General features: G+C 63.9%; 1 protein-coding gene across 4 annotated transcripts in view; it reads left to right on the forward strand.

Annotated features, from left to right (window-relative positions):
* Positions 1 to 19,567, forward strand: part of MROH1 (maestro heat like repeat family member 1) — a 52,883-nt gene that overhangs the window by 456 nt on the left and 32,860 nt on the right. For 2 of the 4 annotated variants that reach the window (XM_042786218.1, XM_042786220.1), the window contains exons 2-17: positions 290 to 650; positions 2,223 to 2,368; positions 2,780 to 2,911; positions 3,445 to 3,607; positions 4,933 to 5,031; positions 10,588 to 10,739; positions 11,286 to 11,426; positions 12,841 to 12,933; positions 14,033 to 14,111; positions 15,451 to 15,564; positions 15,877 to 15,950; positions 16,440 to 16,559; positions 17,080 to 17,190; positions 18,462 to 18,606; positions 18,755 to 18,795; positions 19,311 to 19,452. In XM_042786218.1, coding sequence (XP_042642152.1) covers positions 629 to 650; positions 2,223 to 2,368; positions 2,780 to 2,911; positions 3,445 to 3,607; positions 4,933 to 5,031; positions 10,588 to 10,739; positions 11,286 to 11,426; positions 12,841 to 12,933; positions 14,033 to 14,111; positions 15,451 to 15,564; positions 15,877 to 15,950; positions 16,440 to 16,559; positions 17,080 to 17,190; positions 18,462 to 18,606; positions 18,755 to 18,795; positions 19,311 to 19,452 — 1,774 coding nt within the window. In that variant the 5' untranslated portion in view covers positions 290 to 628. The remainder of the gene's footprint in view (positions 1 to 289; positions 651 to 2,222; positions 2,369 to 2,779; positions 2,912 to 3,444; positions 3,608 to 4,932; positions 5,032 to 10,587; positions 10,740 to 11,285; positions 11,427 to 12,840; positions 12,934 to 14,032; positions 14,112 to 15,450; positions 15,565 to 15,876; positions 15,951 to 16,439; positions 16,560 to 17,079; positions 17,191 to 18,461; positions 18,607 to 18,754; positions 18,796 to 19,310; positions 19,453 to 19,567) is intronic. The other 2 variants (XM_042786219.1, XM_042786221.1) reach the window with 1 other exon arrangement.

Below are 19,567 nucleotides of genomic sequence, written 5' to 3' on the forward strand. Positions count from 1 at the left end.
GCTCTTGTCTGGCCTGGAGCTGCTCAGTTAAAGCAGTTGAGCCTGACCCTACCCCCACGGCAGGGCTCCCGGGCTCTGAAGGCGCTGGAAACTTCACCCCCTCGCTTTCCGGCGGGGTTTTCGGGACAAATATTTGGGCTCGCAAACGGGGCACCCGCCTGGGGCTCGTCCTCCAAGCGCCGCCTCGCCGAACCCCGGGGCTGCGGTTGGGATTTCCTCACCCTGCCGCGCGGGACGGTTTGGCTTCCTACGAGCGCTCCGCTGATGTGAAACGTCCTCCCGTTTGCAGGTCAGGGAGGCGGAGGGGAGCGACACCCGGGATGCGGTCCCTCCGGCTCCCAGCTCTGTAGGGACGGTCCCGGGGGGCCGATGGAAACGCGGAGCCCCGGCGGTTGACCGCCCGCCTGCGAGGGACCGGTGTTTCGCCTTCCCCACGGCTGCTGCAGAGCATCTCCCCCCACCGCCCCGCGCCCGGCGTTGGCTTTCCGACCCCGCGCGGCACCGCGAACCGTCTTCTCCGTGAAGGTAAAGGCAGCGTGTAAAAATAGGGTCCCCAGGGATCCCCCGCTTTGAGACGGAGGAAGCCGCCAACTGCCTTCTGCTGGTGGGGAAGCTGAAAACGCGGAGCATGATGGAGTCCCGGATAAAACGTGAGCACGGTGGCGGGGGGCTCCTTCCCCGCGGCTGCGACCCGCCTTGGCCTTGGGCTGCTCCTTCTGCCCAGCCCCGGCGCAGCTTTCCGGCGCCTCTTCCGTGGGGCCGGGGCCGGGTGGGAAGTCTCTCTCGCTTAATAAAGCTAAATTGCCTCCCCGGTGCCCCGGGAGGAGCTCAGCCTCTGCGGCGAAGCAAAGAGCGAAGCGGCCGGCCGCGGGCTCCCTGCAGCATCGGGAGAGACGTACTGGTCGGGGACGGGAGGAGGGAGCGGTTCTCCGTGCACAGTAATTCCCTGCCCTAGAAATTCATCTCGGGCCTCGTCTCTACTGCAAATTGCATCAGCTTAAATAGTCTCTGAATGCTTAAACCGGTGTAAACCCCTGTGCATTTTCTAAATTAATCCCGGCCAGCTTTGAAATTAATCTCTCTTTTTTTTTGTTTGTTTTGTTTTAAAGGCAGTAAAGAATTTTCCGGTTTAATTAAGCCACGGGGGCGGGGCGGGGCGGGGTGGGAGCAGCGATTACCTTCACCAGCACCACCAGGTCACGTTGGCTTTAACGTGGCAGCGTGGCAAACATCTCCACACACACCCCCCCCCAACCTTGGGAAATGAAAACCCCTCAAGTGGGGCATCTTCTGGCTTGCAGTGGGGTGGGACTGTAGGGCAGGACGGGCAGCTCCTCGGCCGAGGCTGCGCGCAGTCGCCGGCCCCGCGGCGCTCTCCAGCCTCCTTGCAGCGCGCTCGCAGGCGACCCGCTCGGTAACTAATTAACCTTATTACGACAAAGGCCCCGGTGAGGAACACGCCGCTCCGCAATAACAATTCGGCTCGCGGAGCAGCGTCGCTGGCTGCTGGGTGTGAGGGAGCAGCTCTGGCCCGCAGCAGCGCAGGCACCTGGAAGGGTGGGAACACCGGGGAGGACTTTGCCGGGCATTAGCTCCTCGCTGACGGCATCCGCTCGCCCTCACGGAGCCTCAGGTTGTGGTGGGGTTCAGCGGCACGGCCAGGAGGGCCACGGGGGCTCCTCCAGCCCCGGGCCCTCAAAGACGTGCCCGTGGTAGGTCCCAGCCCTGTGCGGGTTCCGCAGACACCTCAGATGGTGCCAGCACCCGGCTGCCCAGCCCTGGTCTGAAATCTCCAGTGTAATAAATCCCTCCTTCTCCCTGCTCCAGCGAGAAACCTTAGAGCCAAGTTCACCTTGACTCAGAGGCTGCCGCGGCGCTGAGCAGCGTCCGTAGGGTCTGCGGTAAAAAAAAAAACAACCTGTGAGGTGCCCAGCCCAGCTTGGGGGATGAGGATGAATGAGCCCTTGGGGAGTAGGGAAGGGCTGCGTGCAGCATGCCTTCGTGTTAGAGGTGAGTTAGCTTGGGTGGTGAGCCCAGAAGAAGGGGCTTGATAGTGCTCGTTGAGTGGGAAGCAAAAGGGCCGATGAAGCTTAATTTATCTGTGCGCGTGGCTCGTGGAAGGATGGATGAAAACGCACAGAGTCGCCTCTTTTCCTGCGCTTGTTAGTCCGGGGGATGTTCAGAGAATGCAACAATCTTTGCAACTTGCCTGTCCTGCTCAGGGCTTGCTACGACATTGATGGATGCCACCACAGATAAGGACCCGCTAGTCCAGGAGCAGATCTACAATGCTCTGTGCTACCTGGGGGAATCCGAGCCGGAGGAGATCCTCAACTCCTGCGACGAGTACCTCCGGCAGCACGACAAGGTAGGGCTCTGCTCCGCTCGGTCCCGGGAATGTCAGCGGGATGAGGGATGTTTCCGGGCAGCTCGGGGATGTCGGCTCTGTCAGCAAGAGAGGGAGATGCCTGGGGAGGATCTGGGCTACCGGGGCGGTGGACCGGCTGGCTGAGAAGTCTGCTCCGAGGCGCTGGAGCTGCACGGTTGAAGAAATGGTGATAATATGCCATTGGGGATGAGGAACGGGGTAGAGCTGATGGGTGGTCCAAGTCGTTGCCCTTTCCTGCGCAGGCTGCGTGGTGGAAATGCTGGCGGGTCCCTTGCCGGGCCTCTCGCAGCCCGGGGGGGCTCAGGGACCCGCAGGTTTCACTTGCCCCACGGCAGCTGAGGTGTCTGTGCTCAGCCTGGCTCACCGGCCGCTTTCTCCCTCCCTTTTCAGCTGGCTTACCCTCACCGGGTGATCATCCTGAAGGCGATGGAAACCGTGGTGAAGAGCAACATTGCCCTCTTGGACAAAAGCACGGCCAAGGTCGTTATCTTCCTGGCGTCTAGTGAGATGACCAAGTCAAAGGTACGACCTGAAAGCTCCGGCTCCACCTGTCGTTGTCCTTTCTGCTCGGACGCCGTCGTTGCAGTAAATGCTGTGGGTCTGGGGCTGCCCCAGTGGCAGCAGTTACTGGGACCCCTTTTGGGGAGGGGAAGGGATAATGACACGCAGCCTTCTGGACTTGGGATGGTGGAGGGAGAAGGGGATGGGCTACGTTCCTCTCTCTGGGCCGAGAGGAGGACGGTTTGGCGGGTGGTGTTCTTCCAGCACGACATGCATGCACAGCGAAGTAAAAGGTGGACGCTGAGAAGGAGCTGGACGGGCAGGTTGGTGTTGGGGCAGGGAGGAGGCCGTGCCTCGAGAGGCCCCAGGTCCGTGCGGGGAAAAGATCGCGTCTGAGTCTTGAGCCTGTGGTTCAGCCCGCCCCGTGCAGTCCCCCACGGCGTTTGGAGCCGGGTGTGACACATGGCATTGAGACGAAGCAGAAGCAGGCTCCCAGGGAGGCTGCGGGGCTGACGCCGTGCCTGCTCTGACGCCGTTTCCCCCGTCCGCGCCAGGAGGTGATCCGGGACTGGCAGCAAGCCGCCAGCAACGTCCTCGTTGCGGTGGGGCAGCGCTTCATCAACAAGGTGATGGAGGAGGTGCTCACCAAATTTCAGCCGGGGATCCTGCCGCACTACTTCGTCGTGCAGACGTTTGCAAACCTCTCGGTGTCGAACGGTGAGTTGGCAGCCCGCCTGCCCTGCCTGCGGGTCTGCCGTGGAAAGAGCCGCGGGAGCGTAGCGTGCCCGGGGAGGGGGTGTGGGGGGGTTGGAGTGCACCCTGTGCCCAACCAGCTCGGCGGTGGGGCACCTCCGCGGCGGCCTGCGTGCTGAGCCGGCCAGCCGGCTTCACGCACGGGCTTCTCAGGATCTTGCAGCTTACACTTGCCGCTGCTGAACAGCTGAAGGGGTTTGCCCTGCCAAAGCGCTTAGTGATGAAACGCGCTGGAAAAACCGGCGCGGCGCGGAGGAGCGCTGTCAGCGTGGGTGACTTGCTTGCCGTGTCCTTTCCCCCCCTTTAGAAGAGGTGGGACACGAGGAGAGGAAGGCCGGTGCTGGCGCTGGGAGGAGATTTGGGAAAACCCTCCCCTCGTTCTTGGCGGGGAGGTGCTGGGCCTCTGTCCCCAGCGCTGAGGCGGGGAGCTGCGGGCAGCCCCTCATCCGGGGGTCCCGGGGGGGGGGGCAGCGCCAGCTCTCCTGGCTCATCCTGCAGCAGCCCCAGCACCGCGCTGCTCCGGGACCTGTCGGGCTCTCCCAGTGGCTCTGGAAGGGGGGTGCTCTGCTCGGTGCCCCGGGGCAAAGGGAAGGTCCCAGCGGAGGCCTCGGCTCGGCCCTGGGGTGCTGGTGCTTGGGCGCGTTTCTCCGCAGCAGCTGGAGGGATGCAGTGCTCTGTGGCTGGGTGGGCAGGGGTTGCTGGAGCCCCGGGCAGGAGAGGGGGCACCTGGCAGTGCCCGGACAAGCCGAGTCCCTGTAAAAATGCGCTGAGCTTAGAAATCCCGAGCAGCTCGGCTTCAGGGCTCAGCTGGACTCTTTAAAATGTTTGCTGCTGGAAAGCAGCGGGAACTGGAGCTGCCTGGCCCTCGTCCTTAGAGAATTCCCTGCTGGGCTCTTGTCTCCAGCCATCCCAGAAAGGCCAAATTTAAAAATCAGGATTCTAAGATGGGACTTGTGAAAAGAAGTCTGGCTGCAGAAAGATCCGCTGATGGCAGCGGCGAGCGGGGACGCAGCCCGTAGCTCACCGGCTTCGAGCAGCGGTTGTGAACTTCGGGAGCGAGCTGCTGCTGCGGCCCTGGAGCCGTCTCTGCTGGGTGCTGGGGTGGGCGGCTCCCACCCGGGGCTCTCAGCACCTCTCGTGGGGCAGAATTGGGCTCCCGGCTGCGGCGGGCCGCGTTCCTTTGGGTGCCCGTGCAATCCCACTGGGTCTGCGTCCTGCCCAGGCCGGGGCAGCGGCCGAGCGGCGTTTGTGCGTTCGCTGCGAGTGAGCCTCTCCTGCTTCCTTCCCAGTGTTCGGAATGGTGCCTTTTCTCAACTCCATCCTGGGGACGATGCTGCCCATGCTGGGCATGGCCAAGCAGGACCACATGAAGTCCGTCTTCTGCTACGGTAAGGTTTTTTTCCTGGAGCCTGCAGTGATTTTAGATGTGTTGTGGGAGACTTTCCTTTCCCTGGAAAAGGAGGGGCTCCGGATGGGGGCTGGAGAGCGGGCTCGGATGGACCTTTCCTGAATGCCTGGGAGCAGGGACCTGGCTGGCTCTGGGGAGGGACGGATAGCTGTCAGCTCGAGGTGACTGAGATCTGGCAAAAGGCCTTCTCCACCTCCTGCCTGATCCCTGCCGCTCCCGTTTCATGGCCCAGCGAGCGCGGGTGCCCTTCGCGTTCTCCTCTGGCGAAGAGGACGTGGATGCTCCAGAGCCATCCCGACTCGGGTCAAGGTGAACGGCCCGGTGGGATGGGGAGGGAAGGAGGGATGCGCTCCCGAGACCCTTTAGGGACCAGGCTGTCCCTTTATTGAGACCATGAACTTGGCACCTTGCAGCACCGCAAGCGTTAGCCCTGGTCGGGGTTGCGAAGAGGCCGGGAGGCAGCGGCGGTGCCGGGCCAGCTCTCGCCCAAAGCCACTTCTGTAATTCTCCAAAGCCGGTGTCAGGATGTGACGCTTCTGGTGGGCTGGCAGGATGTCACGGGGCTGGGCTCCCTCCTCCAGCCGCGGGCTCGCCGAAAGCCGCCGCTCGTGCAGCGGGATGTGCTGCAGAAGCACCACGCGCCCACGCGGGTGGCAGCCAGCCCCCGTGGTTGTCCCTGGGGCCGTAGCCAGAGCGGATCCACCCGCCCCTGGGCGCGGCGGCGTGGCTCCTCACCCAAGAGGCGTTGTGTTTGTTCGCCGGGGAGACGCTCTCCCGGCTGCGGGGCTGTAGCGCCCGCGTCTCGGGCCGCGGGACGGCGCGCAGCCCCGAGCAGCTTCGCTGCGGATGCCTTGTTAATATCCAGCAGAGCATCCTCGGGACCTGTGGTTTGCTTTCCGTAGCTGGGTAAAAATACAAGGTGGTCTGGGGGAGTGGAGGTTCAAGGGCTCGGACAGATAGGGCGGGAGCACGCCACTGGCGCGGTCGCTCTTATCTCTTGCTGATACTTTCATCCAAGGCCTGGGAGTGCTGGTGTGGCCCTGCGCCTCGAGGAGTGAATGGGATGAGTGGGAGCCTCCCGAGCAGCCCTGTGCGCTGCAGGGGCGGGTGTAGGACTGCGTCCAGCAGCATCGATTTCTCCTGGAAACGGCGAGCTTCGTGTCTGAACTCAGCACGGGGATCCGCTGCGGCCCAGTAACTGTCTTACCCCGTCGGGCTTGAAGGGCTGCAGCGGCTTGAAGAGCTCTTGCGGGATGATGCTGAGCTCCAAGCAAGGGCGGGCGGCTCTCACGCTGTTTTTCTGTACAGGCATGTTCTCCGAAAGCCAAAGCCAAGGTCGGGCGATCTCTGTGAATACAGAGCGTCCTCCTTCAGTCAAGCACGGCCGGACCCCTGAGCTGGTTTAGCCACGGGGGTGGTTGGTGGCGGTGGCAGCTCAGGTAGTTTGGGCTGGCTGCGTGCTCAGAGACGGGCGACCTGCCGCTGGTCCTGTCCGAGACCCTGGCAGCGGCGCCTGGCGCTGCGGAGGGGGGATCCTTCCGCTCGGGCACGGTGGGCTGAGCCAGGGTGGCCCACGGGGCTGGTAAAACTCGGTCCTGAGGTCCGGGTGGCTCTTTCCGGAGCAGCCCCCTCTGCCGCCAGCAGCTCCTTCTCCTTCGTCACTTCCAGCAGCCGCTTCTTGCAGCGTTCTGCTCCCCTTTCCCCTGCTCGGTCCTGAGAAACGCGACGTCCCGGCGCCGGCGCCGCACGCGTTCCTCCCATAACCGCCTTGGAGCTGCCGCCGCTGGGGCACGCTCGGCTTGTAGCTCTTGCGGAGCGCTCGCAGCCTCTGGACTCGCATCCTAAAGCGCACGAAGGCTGCAGAGCGCCGGGGGGGACACGAGCATCTTTAAGCAGCCCCGTGCGGGTCTGGAGCAGGGCCTGCCCTGACCCCAAACCCCCTCCCTGCCCACGGTCAGCCCCTTGCGACCGCTCCCGTCCACCGCCGACCTCGGAGCACGCGGAAAAGCGGGCTGAGGGCTGGGGCACGGGTGGACGTGGCCCCCCCCGACCCTCCTGAAAGCGCGGGGAGGCTGCGGGTGTAGATGCCGGGCTGCCGGGGGGGGTGTCCCGTCTCCGGCGGCTGCCGGTGAAACTGGGAAGATGCCGGCGTGCTGGATTTCTGGCCCCGTGTGGTTTCTGTGGTAATTTTTAGCCGAAGCTTTTCAACCACTGAAAGGCAGATGAGGTGACTCGGGAGTCAGCCCAACCGTGCGACGCAGGCGGGTCTTTTTGGCGTGGGTTTGCTGTCCCAGGGCAGCCCAGTACAGGGACAAGGAGGAGCCAGGGTACGGGACAGTTACGTGGGGCTTGGTCGGGGCTGAACGCGGGGATGGAGAGGTGGGTGTGGGGATGTGATCCTGGATTTACCGCTCCGGAGGAGTCGGCAGGGCACCGCTTCCTGACCTGGTGGTGGTGCTGCCCTCGGCCGCCGCGTTGTAGGGAGGGGAATAAACTTCCCAGCTGTGTCCTAAAACCTTGCTGGCTGGAGCAGCTATTGCCCCGGGCTCCTGGCTACAAGGTTTTTGGTTTTGTTTTTGTTTTTTTTTAAAAAAGCAACAAAAAAAAAGTAAAACCAGGCATAACATTGCCTGTTGGCCTCTCATCCCCGTGGCTTTAAGCTGGGAGAGGGCTTTTAGGTGATGTTTTTGGCTAGACATGTTCACTGTTGTCAAGACAAACTTCTCGCAGAAACTTTAGGAGGGCTTAACCTAAACAAGGGTGTTTTGACCCCAGCCTGGAGGCGGGGTGATGGTGGGGTCTGGATGGGGTCTAGATTTCTCTCCCTGCTCCAGGAAGGTTCAGGGGAGAGCTGGGGCCCTTCCTGACCCACATCGATGGGCATCGATGGGAATTCGGAGCAGCCAGATCTGCGGGTGCGTTCCCGGCAGCACGAGCTCCTCTTTGCAGCGTTGGACCCTTCTGCTGGTGGCCCATCCTCCCTGCGGCACAGGGGTGTCCCCTCCGAGCCCTTCCCATCTGTCTGAGCCGCGGGGAGCCGGCTGGGGGGTCCCTGGCCCCCTACCAAGGACAGCAGAAGAGCAGGGCTCAGCCCTGAGGGTGATGATGGTCTCTCCCAGCAGGCAGGGAAGCGCTTGCAGAACTTGCTTGGGTGCCGCCGGCTGGGTCGTGGTGAGGAGGCATGTGATTTAAACGGTCTGGCTTTGGGACGAGGTCACAGAGTGACTCAGCATCTCTGATCCCGCTGGGCTGAAAATAAACATCAGCTGGAGGTGAGGAGGGAGCGGAGGCTGCGCGAGCCCTGCCGGGCTCCTTCCTCAGGAGCCTCCCCCCCCCTCCTCTTCCTCCTCCCGCGGGAACCTGCTTCCTCCTCTGGATGGGACAGCGTGGGTACATCGAGCTCGTGCGGGGACCGGGAGAGCTCATCTCTCCTCCTCAGGGGCCGTGTTGGCCTCTCCGTCCCGTGGGCACGAGGGCTCTGGCACGCCAGGGCTCCCCGCTCCCCAGCTGACTGTGGGCACTGGTCCGACGGGCGGTTGTGCCAGAAGGGCCGTGCTCCTCCGTCACGTCTCGCTGTGACCCGGGGCCAACCGCTTGTTTCCTCCAGCTCCCCATCTTCTGCCGCTACCTTATCGCGGGAAACCTCCTGCCCGGGGTTCCAGCGCCTTCTGGGGGTTCTGTTTTTTTTTTTTTTTTCTCTGCCCCATTAGCGCGGGACGTGGTTTGCGAAGTCTCCTTCTCCAGAAGAGCTGAGTGGGCTCCTCCGCAGCGACTTGGTGGCAGGAGAGGGGGTTCCGTGCCCAGGGAGGGGCAGCTCAACCCCGTGGGTATCCCTTGGGTGCAGTGGCCCCTTCCTCAGGGTGCTGCTGTAGGACCCTCCGTAGGAGCCATCCGTCTGTAGCAGGAGAGGGGCCCGCAAGCTCGTCCTGGGCAGGCTGCTCTGGGGGGCTCTGCTTGAGCCAGGGTGAGTTTTTGGGGTGCCTCCCACCTAGAGCAGGCTGTGATCCTTCTCTCCCCCTGCCTCAGCCTCCCCCCCACGCCCCTGGGTCCCACTCTGGTGCTCGGTGGTGGTGCCAACAGCCAGGGCGCTGGACCTGGCCCGGGTTGGCGGCACGACACCAGCTCTGCAAGCACCAGGCTGCTTCCTTCGTTAAGAAAACGGCTAGCGAAGGGTTGAGGAAGCTAGGAGAGCCTCGCTGTGTGGGAGGGATTCAGGAAGGGTAAGCAGGGTCTCTTTGCATGTGCTCCGGTGCCTGGGGGTCCCGGGGATGGGGCTGGAAGGAGCTGAGGGACGAGCAGACGGGTGTGCTGGGGCTGGAAGGAGCTGGGGGACGAGCAGACGGGTGTGCTGGGGCTGGAAGGAGCTGAGGGACGAGCAGACGGGTGTGCTGGGGCTGGAAGGAGCTGGGGGACGAGCAGACGGGTGTGCTGGGGCTGGAAGGAGCTGGGGGACAAGCAGACGGGTGTGCTGGGGCTGGAAGGAGCTGGGGGACGAGCAGACGGGTGTGCTGGGGCTGGAAGGAGCTGGGGGACAAGCAGACGGGTGTGCTGGGGCTGGAAGGAGCTGGGGGACGAGCAGACGGGTGTGCTGGGGCTGGAAGGAGCTGGGGGACGAGCAGACGGGTGTGCTGGGGCTGGAAGGAGCTGAGGGACAAGCAGACGGGTGTGCTGGGGCTGTGGGGCAGCCGGGCAGGGCTTGCAGCGAGCAGACACTGCTTGGGCAAACCTGCCCGGAGCACCGGCAGCCGGCCCGCTGCGCCCGTGTTCGGCGGCAGCGCGGGGCTCAGCCCGGGGAGGTTCGTGCCGAGCTCCCGGAGCAACGTCCTGTGCAGGAGCCCCTGGAGCTGGGAGCCTTCTCGGTGCGCTCCGCCGCTGGGTAACTCCAAAAGTAAAATTAGGGCGGTGTTTGCAGCCGAGACCCGCTGCTCCTGGTGTGAGGGGATCCCTCAGCCGCCCCAGGAACTCTGTAAATCCTTGGGGAACCCCGTAAAGCCGTGGCGAAGGCTTCCTCGGGGGGGGGGGGGAGATGGAAGATGGGTGTCTCTCCTGTGGTCACCGGCCTCTAGCTGAGCCTTGTGTTCGAGCCTTTACGCAGACGTGCTGCTGTCACCGGTCCAATTCAACAGAGGAAAAAGAACACGCGCTGGCACGCAGCGCTTGCTGGCCCGGGGACCGGACGAACTCGTCGAGGTGCGGTGTGCTGGCTTGCCTGTGGCTGCCAGGCTGTAATTCTCGGCTGCTAGAGAATGCGCAGAAGTAACCCGGGTGGCAAATCCAGGCTCCCGTGGGTCAGTGAGGCTGGGTCTCTGGAGTTGGTTGTATCAGCCCCGGCCCGGGAAGCACAAAGCAGCAAATCCTGCCAGGATCCCTCGTAGCCAGGGCACCTCTCGGGAAGCCAGGGAGAGTACTGGTGCATCTGCCATCCCTTGAGAGGCTGCCCAGTAAAACAGCATGTCAACCATCTGCCTTCTGGAGGGGCTAAAACAAACACTGGCTTGTACGTGTGGAAAATCTAACTACGCCATCCGTCCCCCAGCTCTGCAGCACTTCAGCGAGAGCATCCAGGAGTACTTGGCAAACTTGGACCAGGCCCCCGACCCCACAGTCAGGAAGGACACCTTCTCAAATGAGATCTTCAGTGCGTACGAAGTGCTCTTCAACAGCTGGCTGCAGCACCGGGAAGCCAAGGTGGGGACGGGGGGGGGGGACACGGTGGGACCTCCCTGGGTGCGGAGCAGGGGGGGTGCTGTGAGTCTGACATTGGCCTTGCAGCGTCTCAGCTGTGCCCTTTGGTAAGGACGTGGCCCCCAGAAGAGCAAGCCCCCCGCTCCGGTTTAGGGCTGGATGCTTTCCTCCTTGTGCCCTGCAGCTCTGCTCGGTTCCCTCTCTCCTCGTACCCCCCTACACGACGCAGGCAGAACGAGCCGCTTGCCCCCCGTGCCTGGGCAGCAGAGCATGGGGTGCTTCTGCGGCCCGTTGGGGGACGGGCTGGGAGATGGCCGGCCAGGTTTTGTCCTCCGCAGGCATGGGTGGTGTGTTCAGGCGTCCCCCTTCTCCGCTGAGCGCCCCGTGCGCTTGGACTGGCAAAGCCAGGGGAGATGCTGTCCCTGCCCCCGCGCAGGCGCTGAGAAGCATCGGGAAGAGCAGCTCTGTAGCAGCGGAGCGATGCCGGGGGGGGGGGGGGGGGCCTGTCCTTCCAGCCTCGCACTATCAACGCACCGTCTCTCCCTGCAGCTGAGACTGGCCGTGGTGGAGGCCGTGGGACCTATGAGCTACCTGATGCCCGGCGAAAAGCTGGAGGAGCAGCTCCCCAAGCTGATCCCGGGCATCCTCGCCCTCTACAAGAAGCACACGGAGGCCTTCTACATATCCAAGGTGAGCAGGTCCGAGCGCTGGCGTCGCTGGGCGAGGACGTGTCCCCAGCCCTATTGACTGGGAGCCTCGGGGTGGGTAGCCTTCCTCTGCCCGCTGCCACGGGCTGGGCTGCGTTCCGGCGGTGCCGAGAGCCGTCGGTGAGTGCAGGGGGGACAGGGAGCAGCGGCCCTGCCCGGCCCCGGGCAGCGGCGTGCGGTCGCGCGGGAGAGGGGCGGCAGCCAAGCGCTCCGAGTCCTTACCTCCCCGGTGGTGTCCCGCAGCTCCCCGTGCCTCCGCCCGCCTCGGGGAGGCTGCAGTATTGCCTTTTCCACGCGAGATTCCCTCGCCCTGCGCTGTCATCCCTCGCGCTGCTGAGCCCCAGCCTCAGCTGGTTCTACCCCACTGTTACGACCCTGGGCCGGGAGCCTAGGGAGTCATAAAGGTTTTGTGGTCCCCTTGGGTTAAATTAAGGTGAAACGACAGCAAACGGCTGCTTAAAATGGTTTACTCGCGGTAGAAACGCTTAAACTTGGAAAAGGAGAGTAAGCAACGGGGCCTCATTGATAAATCTGTAAGAAAGGAAAAGGAGAGGAAGGGAGTGAAAGGGTCTGGATCGCCACCCCAGGTTCCAGCGCTGTCTCAGGTCTGGTGGTCTTGGGTGGCGGGTGCACCCCCGGCAAAGTTTCCTGTCGCCTTTTAGGTTCATCTGATCAGCTGATTTGCATAACAGGCCAAGAGAGGCCGGTATTCCGCTAATTCATTGCCCTGCGAGAGGAGGACAGGGTGGAGTGTGGGTTCTGGGTGTGCCTTGAGGGGGGATGGGGTGCATTCCAATTGAGTCGGCGGTCAAGACCCTGCCACCGTTACTTTTTCCCCCGGTTTTGGGGCGGTTATCCAGCCTTTAGCTCCATCTGGTGCCGGTTGGTTCTCTCTCTCATCAACCTTTTAGCCTGAGCATCTGGTTTCACCCCGTCCACATCTCCCCGCCTCGAGCCTTACCTAGGGAGCTTGGCGATACCGCCGCGAGGGAGCGGAGCCCCGCGCCCTTCGATGCAGCCTGCGCTTCCCCGGGCACATAGTTCCTCCCTTCCACTGACCACCAAGGCCACAACCCGCGCTTGAGGCTTTGCGCCTCGGCCAACCTTTGAGCCCTTAACTCCTTCGGTTCCTCCCGGCCAGCGGGCACCCTGCCCCTCGGCCCCGCAGCAGCCAGCCCGCCTCTCCGCAGCCTCCTGCCACGGCACCGGGGGAGGAGGCAGCTCTCGGGGACCCCCGAGCTGAGTCCCTGGGGCTGAAGACGGATGATGCCACCGGCTGCCGCCGCGGCGGGTGCGGCAGTGCTGCCCCCTCCTGCAGTCCTTCCCCTCGCGAGCCCCTCCCCTCCTCCGGAGCCCTTTTCCTGACGCTAACCGCAACCCGGTGTCTCGCTGAGCAGAGCCTCTGCCAGATCCTGGAAGCTTCTGTCGACATCGGGAGCCGCAGCCTTGATGTGCAGCTGGACTCCCTCCTGGGCACCCTGCACCCCCAGGTGAGGGCTGGGCGGGGGGGGGGGGTCCGTGGGGGGGTGTAACGCTGGAGCCCGGCCGCCAGCTCGGTCTGCGGGGCTGGGGGCTTCACCAGGGTCAGCCCGAGAGCGGGGCGCGCAGCCCGCTCGGCTTTTCGTGCCCCCTCTGAGGCTCGCGGCATCTCCGCTGCGAGTCGCGCGCACGGTCTGAAGCGAGAGCAGCTCCGGCTGCGCGGTTCCAGGGCGGGATGAAGGCAAACGCCTCAGAATCAACGGGCCGTTTAAAAACTTCGTTTTTTGAGAATAAGCGAGGGCACTGACTCGCCACGGCACGGGGAGCGTGCGGGAGCCTTCCTCGGGCTGCCGAGCCCGGCCTCCTCCTCAGCCCTTCTTCCGCTGCTCTGTCGTGTTACTAAACTCTGAAAATCATGCTCCTGGGGCCCGAAACAAGTCTGAACGCTTTTTTTTTTTTTTTTTTTTTCATTTGACTACTTAACTGACTGTGAGCCTTGGAAGTGTCCAGCAGAGAGGCTGTGCTTTAAAATACACCCTGTCCCAAAGGGGCGTGTAACAGCTGAAGGCAGCAGCGGTGCCGTTTGTAGGAACAACTGCTTGATGACGGGCTCTGGGGGGCCAAAGCTGCTGGCGGGGGGCAGCTCTGGGGCTGTGGGGTGGTGCTGCCCTCACGCAGCAGCTCTGGCTCAGTTGCAGACCGAAGTGTCTTTTTTTTTTTTTTTTTTTTTGGCAGAGCAGAGTAAGCAGGTGCACGCTGTCCTTGCTGCAGCGTAAATTGAATTAAGAGCCTGAATTATTTTAATAGCACCTGGGAGGGTCGACTCGTTGCGAGGAGGTTCCAGAGCCGGCGGCCAGCGGGCCCGGCTGGGTGGTGGGGCGCGCTAAAACCAGGAGGGTCCTGCAGCTCCCGAGCAGGCACCTCGTTCCCCAGTGATCTCCCTGGCTTGATCTAACCTGCTGCGAGCGCAGGCGGAGCTCTGGGCAGGCGTGTCGTGGGGCGCTGTCGCCCACCAGCCCAGGGCTTTGCCCACCCCACATCTCAGCACCGCGCGGGGCCCTGCAGCCCGCCCCGGGTAACCTCCCTGACCGCCGGCGTTTCTCCCGACAGATTTGTGCTCCCGCAGATCCGTCCGTCCCCCTGACTGTTAAAAACCACACCGAGGTTCTTCGATGCTTCACCGTCCTGGGTAGGGGCTGATGTCGCGCGGCTGTCCCCGCAGCCCACGGCCCTTGGGGAGCTGGGGGTGTGCGGCGCCGTGGCCGGCGTCCTTCCCGGCGCTCTCCAGGGAGCCGTGCGTGGGGAGGGGGGGGGGGGGTGTGTCCCCCTGGGCCCGGCTGGGCCCCGGGGGATATCCTGGACGTCTCTTAGCCACGTGGGGAGCTGGGAGGGAGGGGAGGGTGGCGGTTGCTGGCCTGGCTCTAGCCCGTGGCTTCAGGCTTGCGGACGGCGGCAGCTCTGCGTGTCCCCAAAGGCCGGCGCCCGGGGAGGGCATCTCTCTCTGGAGCTCTTGGAGGAAGAGCGTGGGGCCAGCTCCGCTCCACCCGGAGCTCTCAGCTGGCTCAGGCCTGATCACCCCCTTCCAGGGACCTTCCCAAAGGCGCCTGCCTCCGTTTCAGAGGTTTTTTCGGAGCCTTTTGAGCCGTACCAGCCCTTGGAGCCCTCTCCGGGAGCCGGGCGCTGCAGCGTGCCGTGCCTGCGGCCGGGGCCAGCAGATGCAGTTTGACTTTGGGGGGGGGGTGTGGGGGGGTGGGTTACCCTGCTCATCCCGGACTCCTTGTTGCTGCATCTTGTGCACGGCCGATGCAGTTGTGGTTCCGGGTTACCGCAGCTGTTCGGAGCGCGGGGGGCGGGGGGGGGGTCCCCCGTGCTGGGCAGGAGGGGTGGGCTGACCGACGGCTGATACGTTCCCAGCCTGCGCGTGGAGCTCTGTGGCCGGAGCTCTGCCTCCCCCCAGTTTCAGCTCTCCTCCCCAAAGAACAGAAAATGAAAAGAGCAGCGGTGTGACGAGCTGCCGCTGAGTCACGCTCGGGTGATGTCCCTTTCTTGCTAAGGTTTGTGAGAGCAGACCTGCAGCCGAGCTGCCTTTGCCTGAGCCACCTTCAGGCTACCCTCCCTCGCAGCAGCCCATCCCTCCCCAAACACGCCTCTCCAGTACCCGCGAGTGCTGCTCCAATTTCAGCATCCATAGACTGGTTTTATTTTTAACGATCAAAATGTTTTGACAGACGGGGCAGCGCTTGTTGGAAGGTATAATTTAAACTCCCTCAGCTCCCTCGAGAGCGCAGGAAATGGGCTGAAAGCGCCGGGGAGAAGCTCGGGTCCGGGTGGGAAGGGCAGGACCGGCCCAGCTCGCTGGGGGGCACGGCGGCAGGCTGCTTCCCCGGGGAGCTGCCTGCCCAGAGGGGAAGGGTATGTGGGGCGGGGTGGCTCGGCGGAGGGGATGTGGTGCCTGCACCCCAAATCTCCGGGCTGTGTGCCCTCCCCGGGGCGACGCGCGTCCGTGACGGTCGGTTTGGCTCCCACAGCCTGCTCGTTCCCTGACCGCGTGCTGGCCTTCCTCCTCCCGAAGCTGGAGAGCAGCAACGAGAGGACCCGTGTGGGGACGCTCCTCATCATGAGGCAGATCATCAACAGTGCCCGTGAGTGCCGGGGCGGCTGCGGGAGGGCGCGGAGGGGCTCCGGGCAGGCTTCCCCCTTCCTCCCGTGGGTCCCCTTCCACGAGTCCCCTCGTTCCCCTGCTGGGACCTGGCATGAGTGGGCTGAGGAGACGAGCCCCCCCTTGGCTGCAGGGCCGGGGGAGGAGGCAACCGGTTTGTTGGCCTGGCCAGCGGGGAAGGGGGCGAGGGACAAAGCCCTCCCTGTCAGGGAAGGGAGATGTTGGGGATCAGCAGCTCTGTCCTCGGCAGCTCAAGAGCATCCCCGAGCTTCAGCGTCTGTCGTCTTTTTTTCAGCCTCTCAAATGGAGATTAAAAAGCCCTTTATTCTTTCGTCTATGAAGCTCCCTCTGCAAGACAACAACAATAAGGTAAGCTGAGCTTCTGCTCTTCCCCGGGGAACTCCAGGGGTGGGGGGTTGATTTCTGGGGCCCTGCACAGCCGTGCCCCCTGCCCCTGCCAGCCCGGCTGTCCTCCGCTGCCTCCCCCCTGCTGCTCATCTCTCTCCCTGCTGGGCTTTTGGCAGTTCTGCCAGCACGCCCAGGAGATACCCCCCGAGATGTGGGGGACCGCACGGGGACTTGTTTTCTGCCTGTGCCCTGTGCACAGTCTCCTGTCCGGTCCCCTCCGGGCAACCCCGGAGATGTGAGCCGCCGGCTGCTGAGCCGCGGTGCCCGGCTGCTGCTGGCAGAGCCCCGACCCGGTTGTTTGGGACCCCTAATAACGTTCCCCACTACCAAGGAGGAGGCGGCGGGCAGCTGTGAGGGGGACCCTGCGCAGGCACAGGCAGGAGCCCCCCCGCCCGCAGCTTCTCCCCCGGGCCCCGCCCCGATGCCGGTGCCGCTGCTCTGCCCGTGCAGGTGAAGCGGGCTGTGGTGCAGGTGATCAGTGCCATGGCTCACCACGGCTACCTGGAGCAGCCCGGCGGCGAGGCCATGATGGAGTTCCTCGTCCGCCAGTGCGCCCTTCCCTCGGATGCGGTAAGCACGCCCGGCGGGGGCAAAACTCCCCAAGAGAAGCACCCGGGTGGGACCGGGCAACCCCCTGTCTGTGGTCGGGCCCATCTCTGGCTCCCCCGCCGCACCGGCCGCGATGACGTGTTGTGGTTCCTGCCTCTGGAGCAAAGAGGAGCCGGGGGAAAACCTCAGGAGCGGGAGAGCTGCCGTTGGGACAGCACAGCAGCTGGGACGGGGGGCAGGACCTCCACCTCCCGCCAGCTCCGTGCCCCCCCCTGTAGCCAGGCTGGTGCCCTCCGGCTGGGCTGCAGAGACACGGACACAACTAAAACCACCCTCGGGCTCGTCCCCTTTTTCCCGAAAGAGGAGCAGGGGTGATGGTTGGGAGCTGGAGACGGGCCCCGAGCCAGGAGGCTTTTGGGTTCTGCCCGTTCCTTCCAGCGCTCTGTCCGCCCGGCGTGCCGTCTCGACGGCTTGGGAAGCGCGTCTGCTGAGGGTGCCAGGCGCAGCACCCGTGCTCACCTGCGCTCTCCCTCTCCTCCAGCAGCCCAAAAAGCAGCCGCCCGACGCCGATGACCTCACCAGTGACAGCGTCCAGAGCATCAGCGTCAACACGCTCTTTCTCCTTAGCACGACTGTCGACAGGATGAACAACGTGAGTCTGCGCAGTCGTCTCCACCTCTGGGGAGGCCCGTGCTGGCCCCAGAGCCGCCGTCCCCGCACCCCGGGCTGCCCCCGGCGCAGCCCCCACCGCCCGTGCAGGATGGCCCCTCCGCCAGGCAGGACGGGCAGAGGGTTGGTTGGGGAAGCTCCCCTCCCAAGGACCCACGCGTACCTTCCCCACGAGCTTCCCTAAAGCTGGAGCAGGGTGCTGGAAGTCCTCAGCTCAAGACAGACAAGGACCTGTTGGAACGGGGCCGGAGGTGGCCACGGAGATGCTGGGGGGGCTGGAGCAGCTCCCCTGGGGGGCCGGGCTGAGAGAGTTGGGGGGGTTCAGCCTGGAGAAGAGAAGGCTCCGGGGAGCCCTTCGAGCGGCCTCCCAGGGCTTAAAGGGGGGGACAGGGAAGGTGGGGGTGGACTCTGGATCAGGGGGTGGGGATGGGACGAGGGGGGACGGTTTTGCACCGAAAAAGGGCGGATTTAGGTGAGCTCTAAGGCAGAAATTGTTTAATGTGAGGGTGGTGAGGCGCTGGCCCAGGGTGCCCAGAGCAGCTGTGGGTGCCCCCTCCCTGGAAGGGTTCAAGGCCAGGTTGGACAGGGCTGGGAGCCCCCTGGGCTGGGGGAAGGGGGCCCTGCCTGGGTCGGGGGGGGCACTGGGGGGGCCTTTGAGGGCCCTTCCCACCCAAACCAGTCTGTGATGACAAGGGATAATGGTTTTAAACTCAGAGGGGAGATTCAGACTAGATGTAAGTCCTTATATCCTTATATAGATATAAGAAGCTATATAAGGAATATATAATATTTAAGTTATAAGGAAGAAATTTTTTACTTTGAGGGTGGTGAAACACTGGACCAGGTTGCCCAGAGAGATGGTGAATGCTCCATCCCTGGAGACATCCCAGGTCAGGTTGGGCAGGGCTCTGAGCAACCTGATCCTGTTGGAGATGTCCCTGCTGGTTGTGTGCGGGGGGTGGGCTAGATGATCTCTGCAGGCCCCTTCCCACCCAAACCGTCCTGTGGGTCCGTGAAAGGGAACGCCCCGGGGCTGGAGCTCCGGTGCTGCTGGGGCGCAGGCAGCAGAGCCCTCTCCGTTCCTGAACGGCAGCGCTGGCTAAGGGGGCTCGGGGATTTTCCCCATGGACAAAAGCCCTTTGGCCGGGCATCCCCCCTGCTCTCCCGCTCGGTCCTGCGCTCCGGTGCAGGCTCTCCATCCCGGAGCCGGGCTCTTCCCGGCTGGCCGGCGCCACGCTCCCCTTCTCCCGGCAGGTCCTGTGGCCGTACCTCCTGGAGTTTGTGACCCCGATACAGTTCACCAACGCCCTGACCCCGCTCTGCAAAAGCCTCATGTACCTGGCCGTGAAGAAGCAAGAGGAGGGAGAAAGCGCCTCCCTTATCCGTTACGACCTGAACGGTCAGTACCGGCCTCCCCCGCCCGACGTGGGGTGCCCGAGCGTGGGACTTGCCTGCAGGCCAGGCAGTCACCGGCCCGCTTGGTGGGAGACGCTGTCTTATGCCTTTTTTTTCTTTCTTTATTTTTTTTCCCCCCCTTCCGTTTGTAGCAAATCTCCCTTCGCCCTACGCTCTAACGACGAGACTGCTGGTGAGTGGCCTGGAGGCAGAGCTCTTCCTTTGGCAGGGGAATGCCCCGCCTCGCCCCGCCGCTCCGGGCACAGGTGCCCATATATCCAGAACCGGGGTGCACCTCTTGGGTCGGGTACACCCCCATCCCCTCGGCACCCCGGAGCGTCTCCGCGGAGGTTGCGGAGGCTCAGACTCGCTCTTAGACCCCCAGCGCTGCGTAAGCGGGGTGTGCTGCGGTGCACGTCTCCAGCCGTTCTTAGGGGGCTTCGAGGGACTCCTCAGCCCTGGGGAGCCTGGGCTGTGCTCCCCTTCGCCCCGGGATGAATCCAGGCTCCGGAGGGACATTCTCTCCCGGCAGCGTTTCTCTATCAACAGCTGCAGCGAGAGGAGGGAGCCGCAGTTTCGCCGCGGCGTAGCGATGAACCGCGTCCCAGCACTGCAGCCCTGTGTTTTGTCCTGTGTTTCCTGGCCCGCAGCCTGGGGGGTGACTTTCCCCGGGCACTAACACCCTTTGTTCCGTCCCCAACCTTTCAGGTCGTGTCTTCCCAGCCGTACGCAGGAGACTGCCGCGGGACGGCTGCCCTGCGTCTGCTGAACGTGCTGCACTGCAGCGTCCACCCCGCGCTGGACCAGCTTTGGAGCAAGAAGGTCCCCCTCTTGGTGGAGCACATAGAAGGTAGGAAGGGGCTTCTGCTCGGGGGAGACTCTGCCGGAGTCACCTTCTCCAGCCTGGGCTGTGTGTGCCCAGACGCTTGGGAGAGCCCAGCGATAGGGCAGGGTGCTCCCCACCA

Source organism: Tyto alba, unplaced genomic scaffold (genome assembly GCF_018691265.1).
Source record: "Tyto alba isolate M040663 unplaced genomic scaffold, T.alba_DEE_v4.0 Super-Scaffold_9, whole genome shotgun sequence".
Taxonomy (NCBI): Eukaryota; Metazoa; Chordata; class Aves; order Strigiformes; family Tytonidae; genus Tyto; species Tyto alba.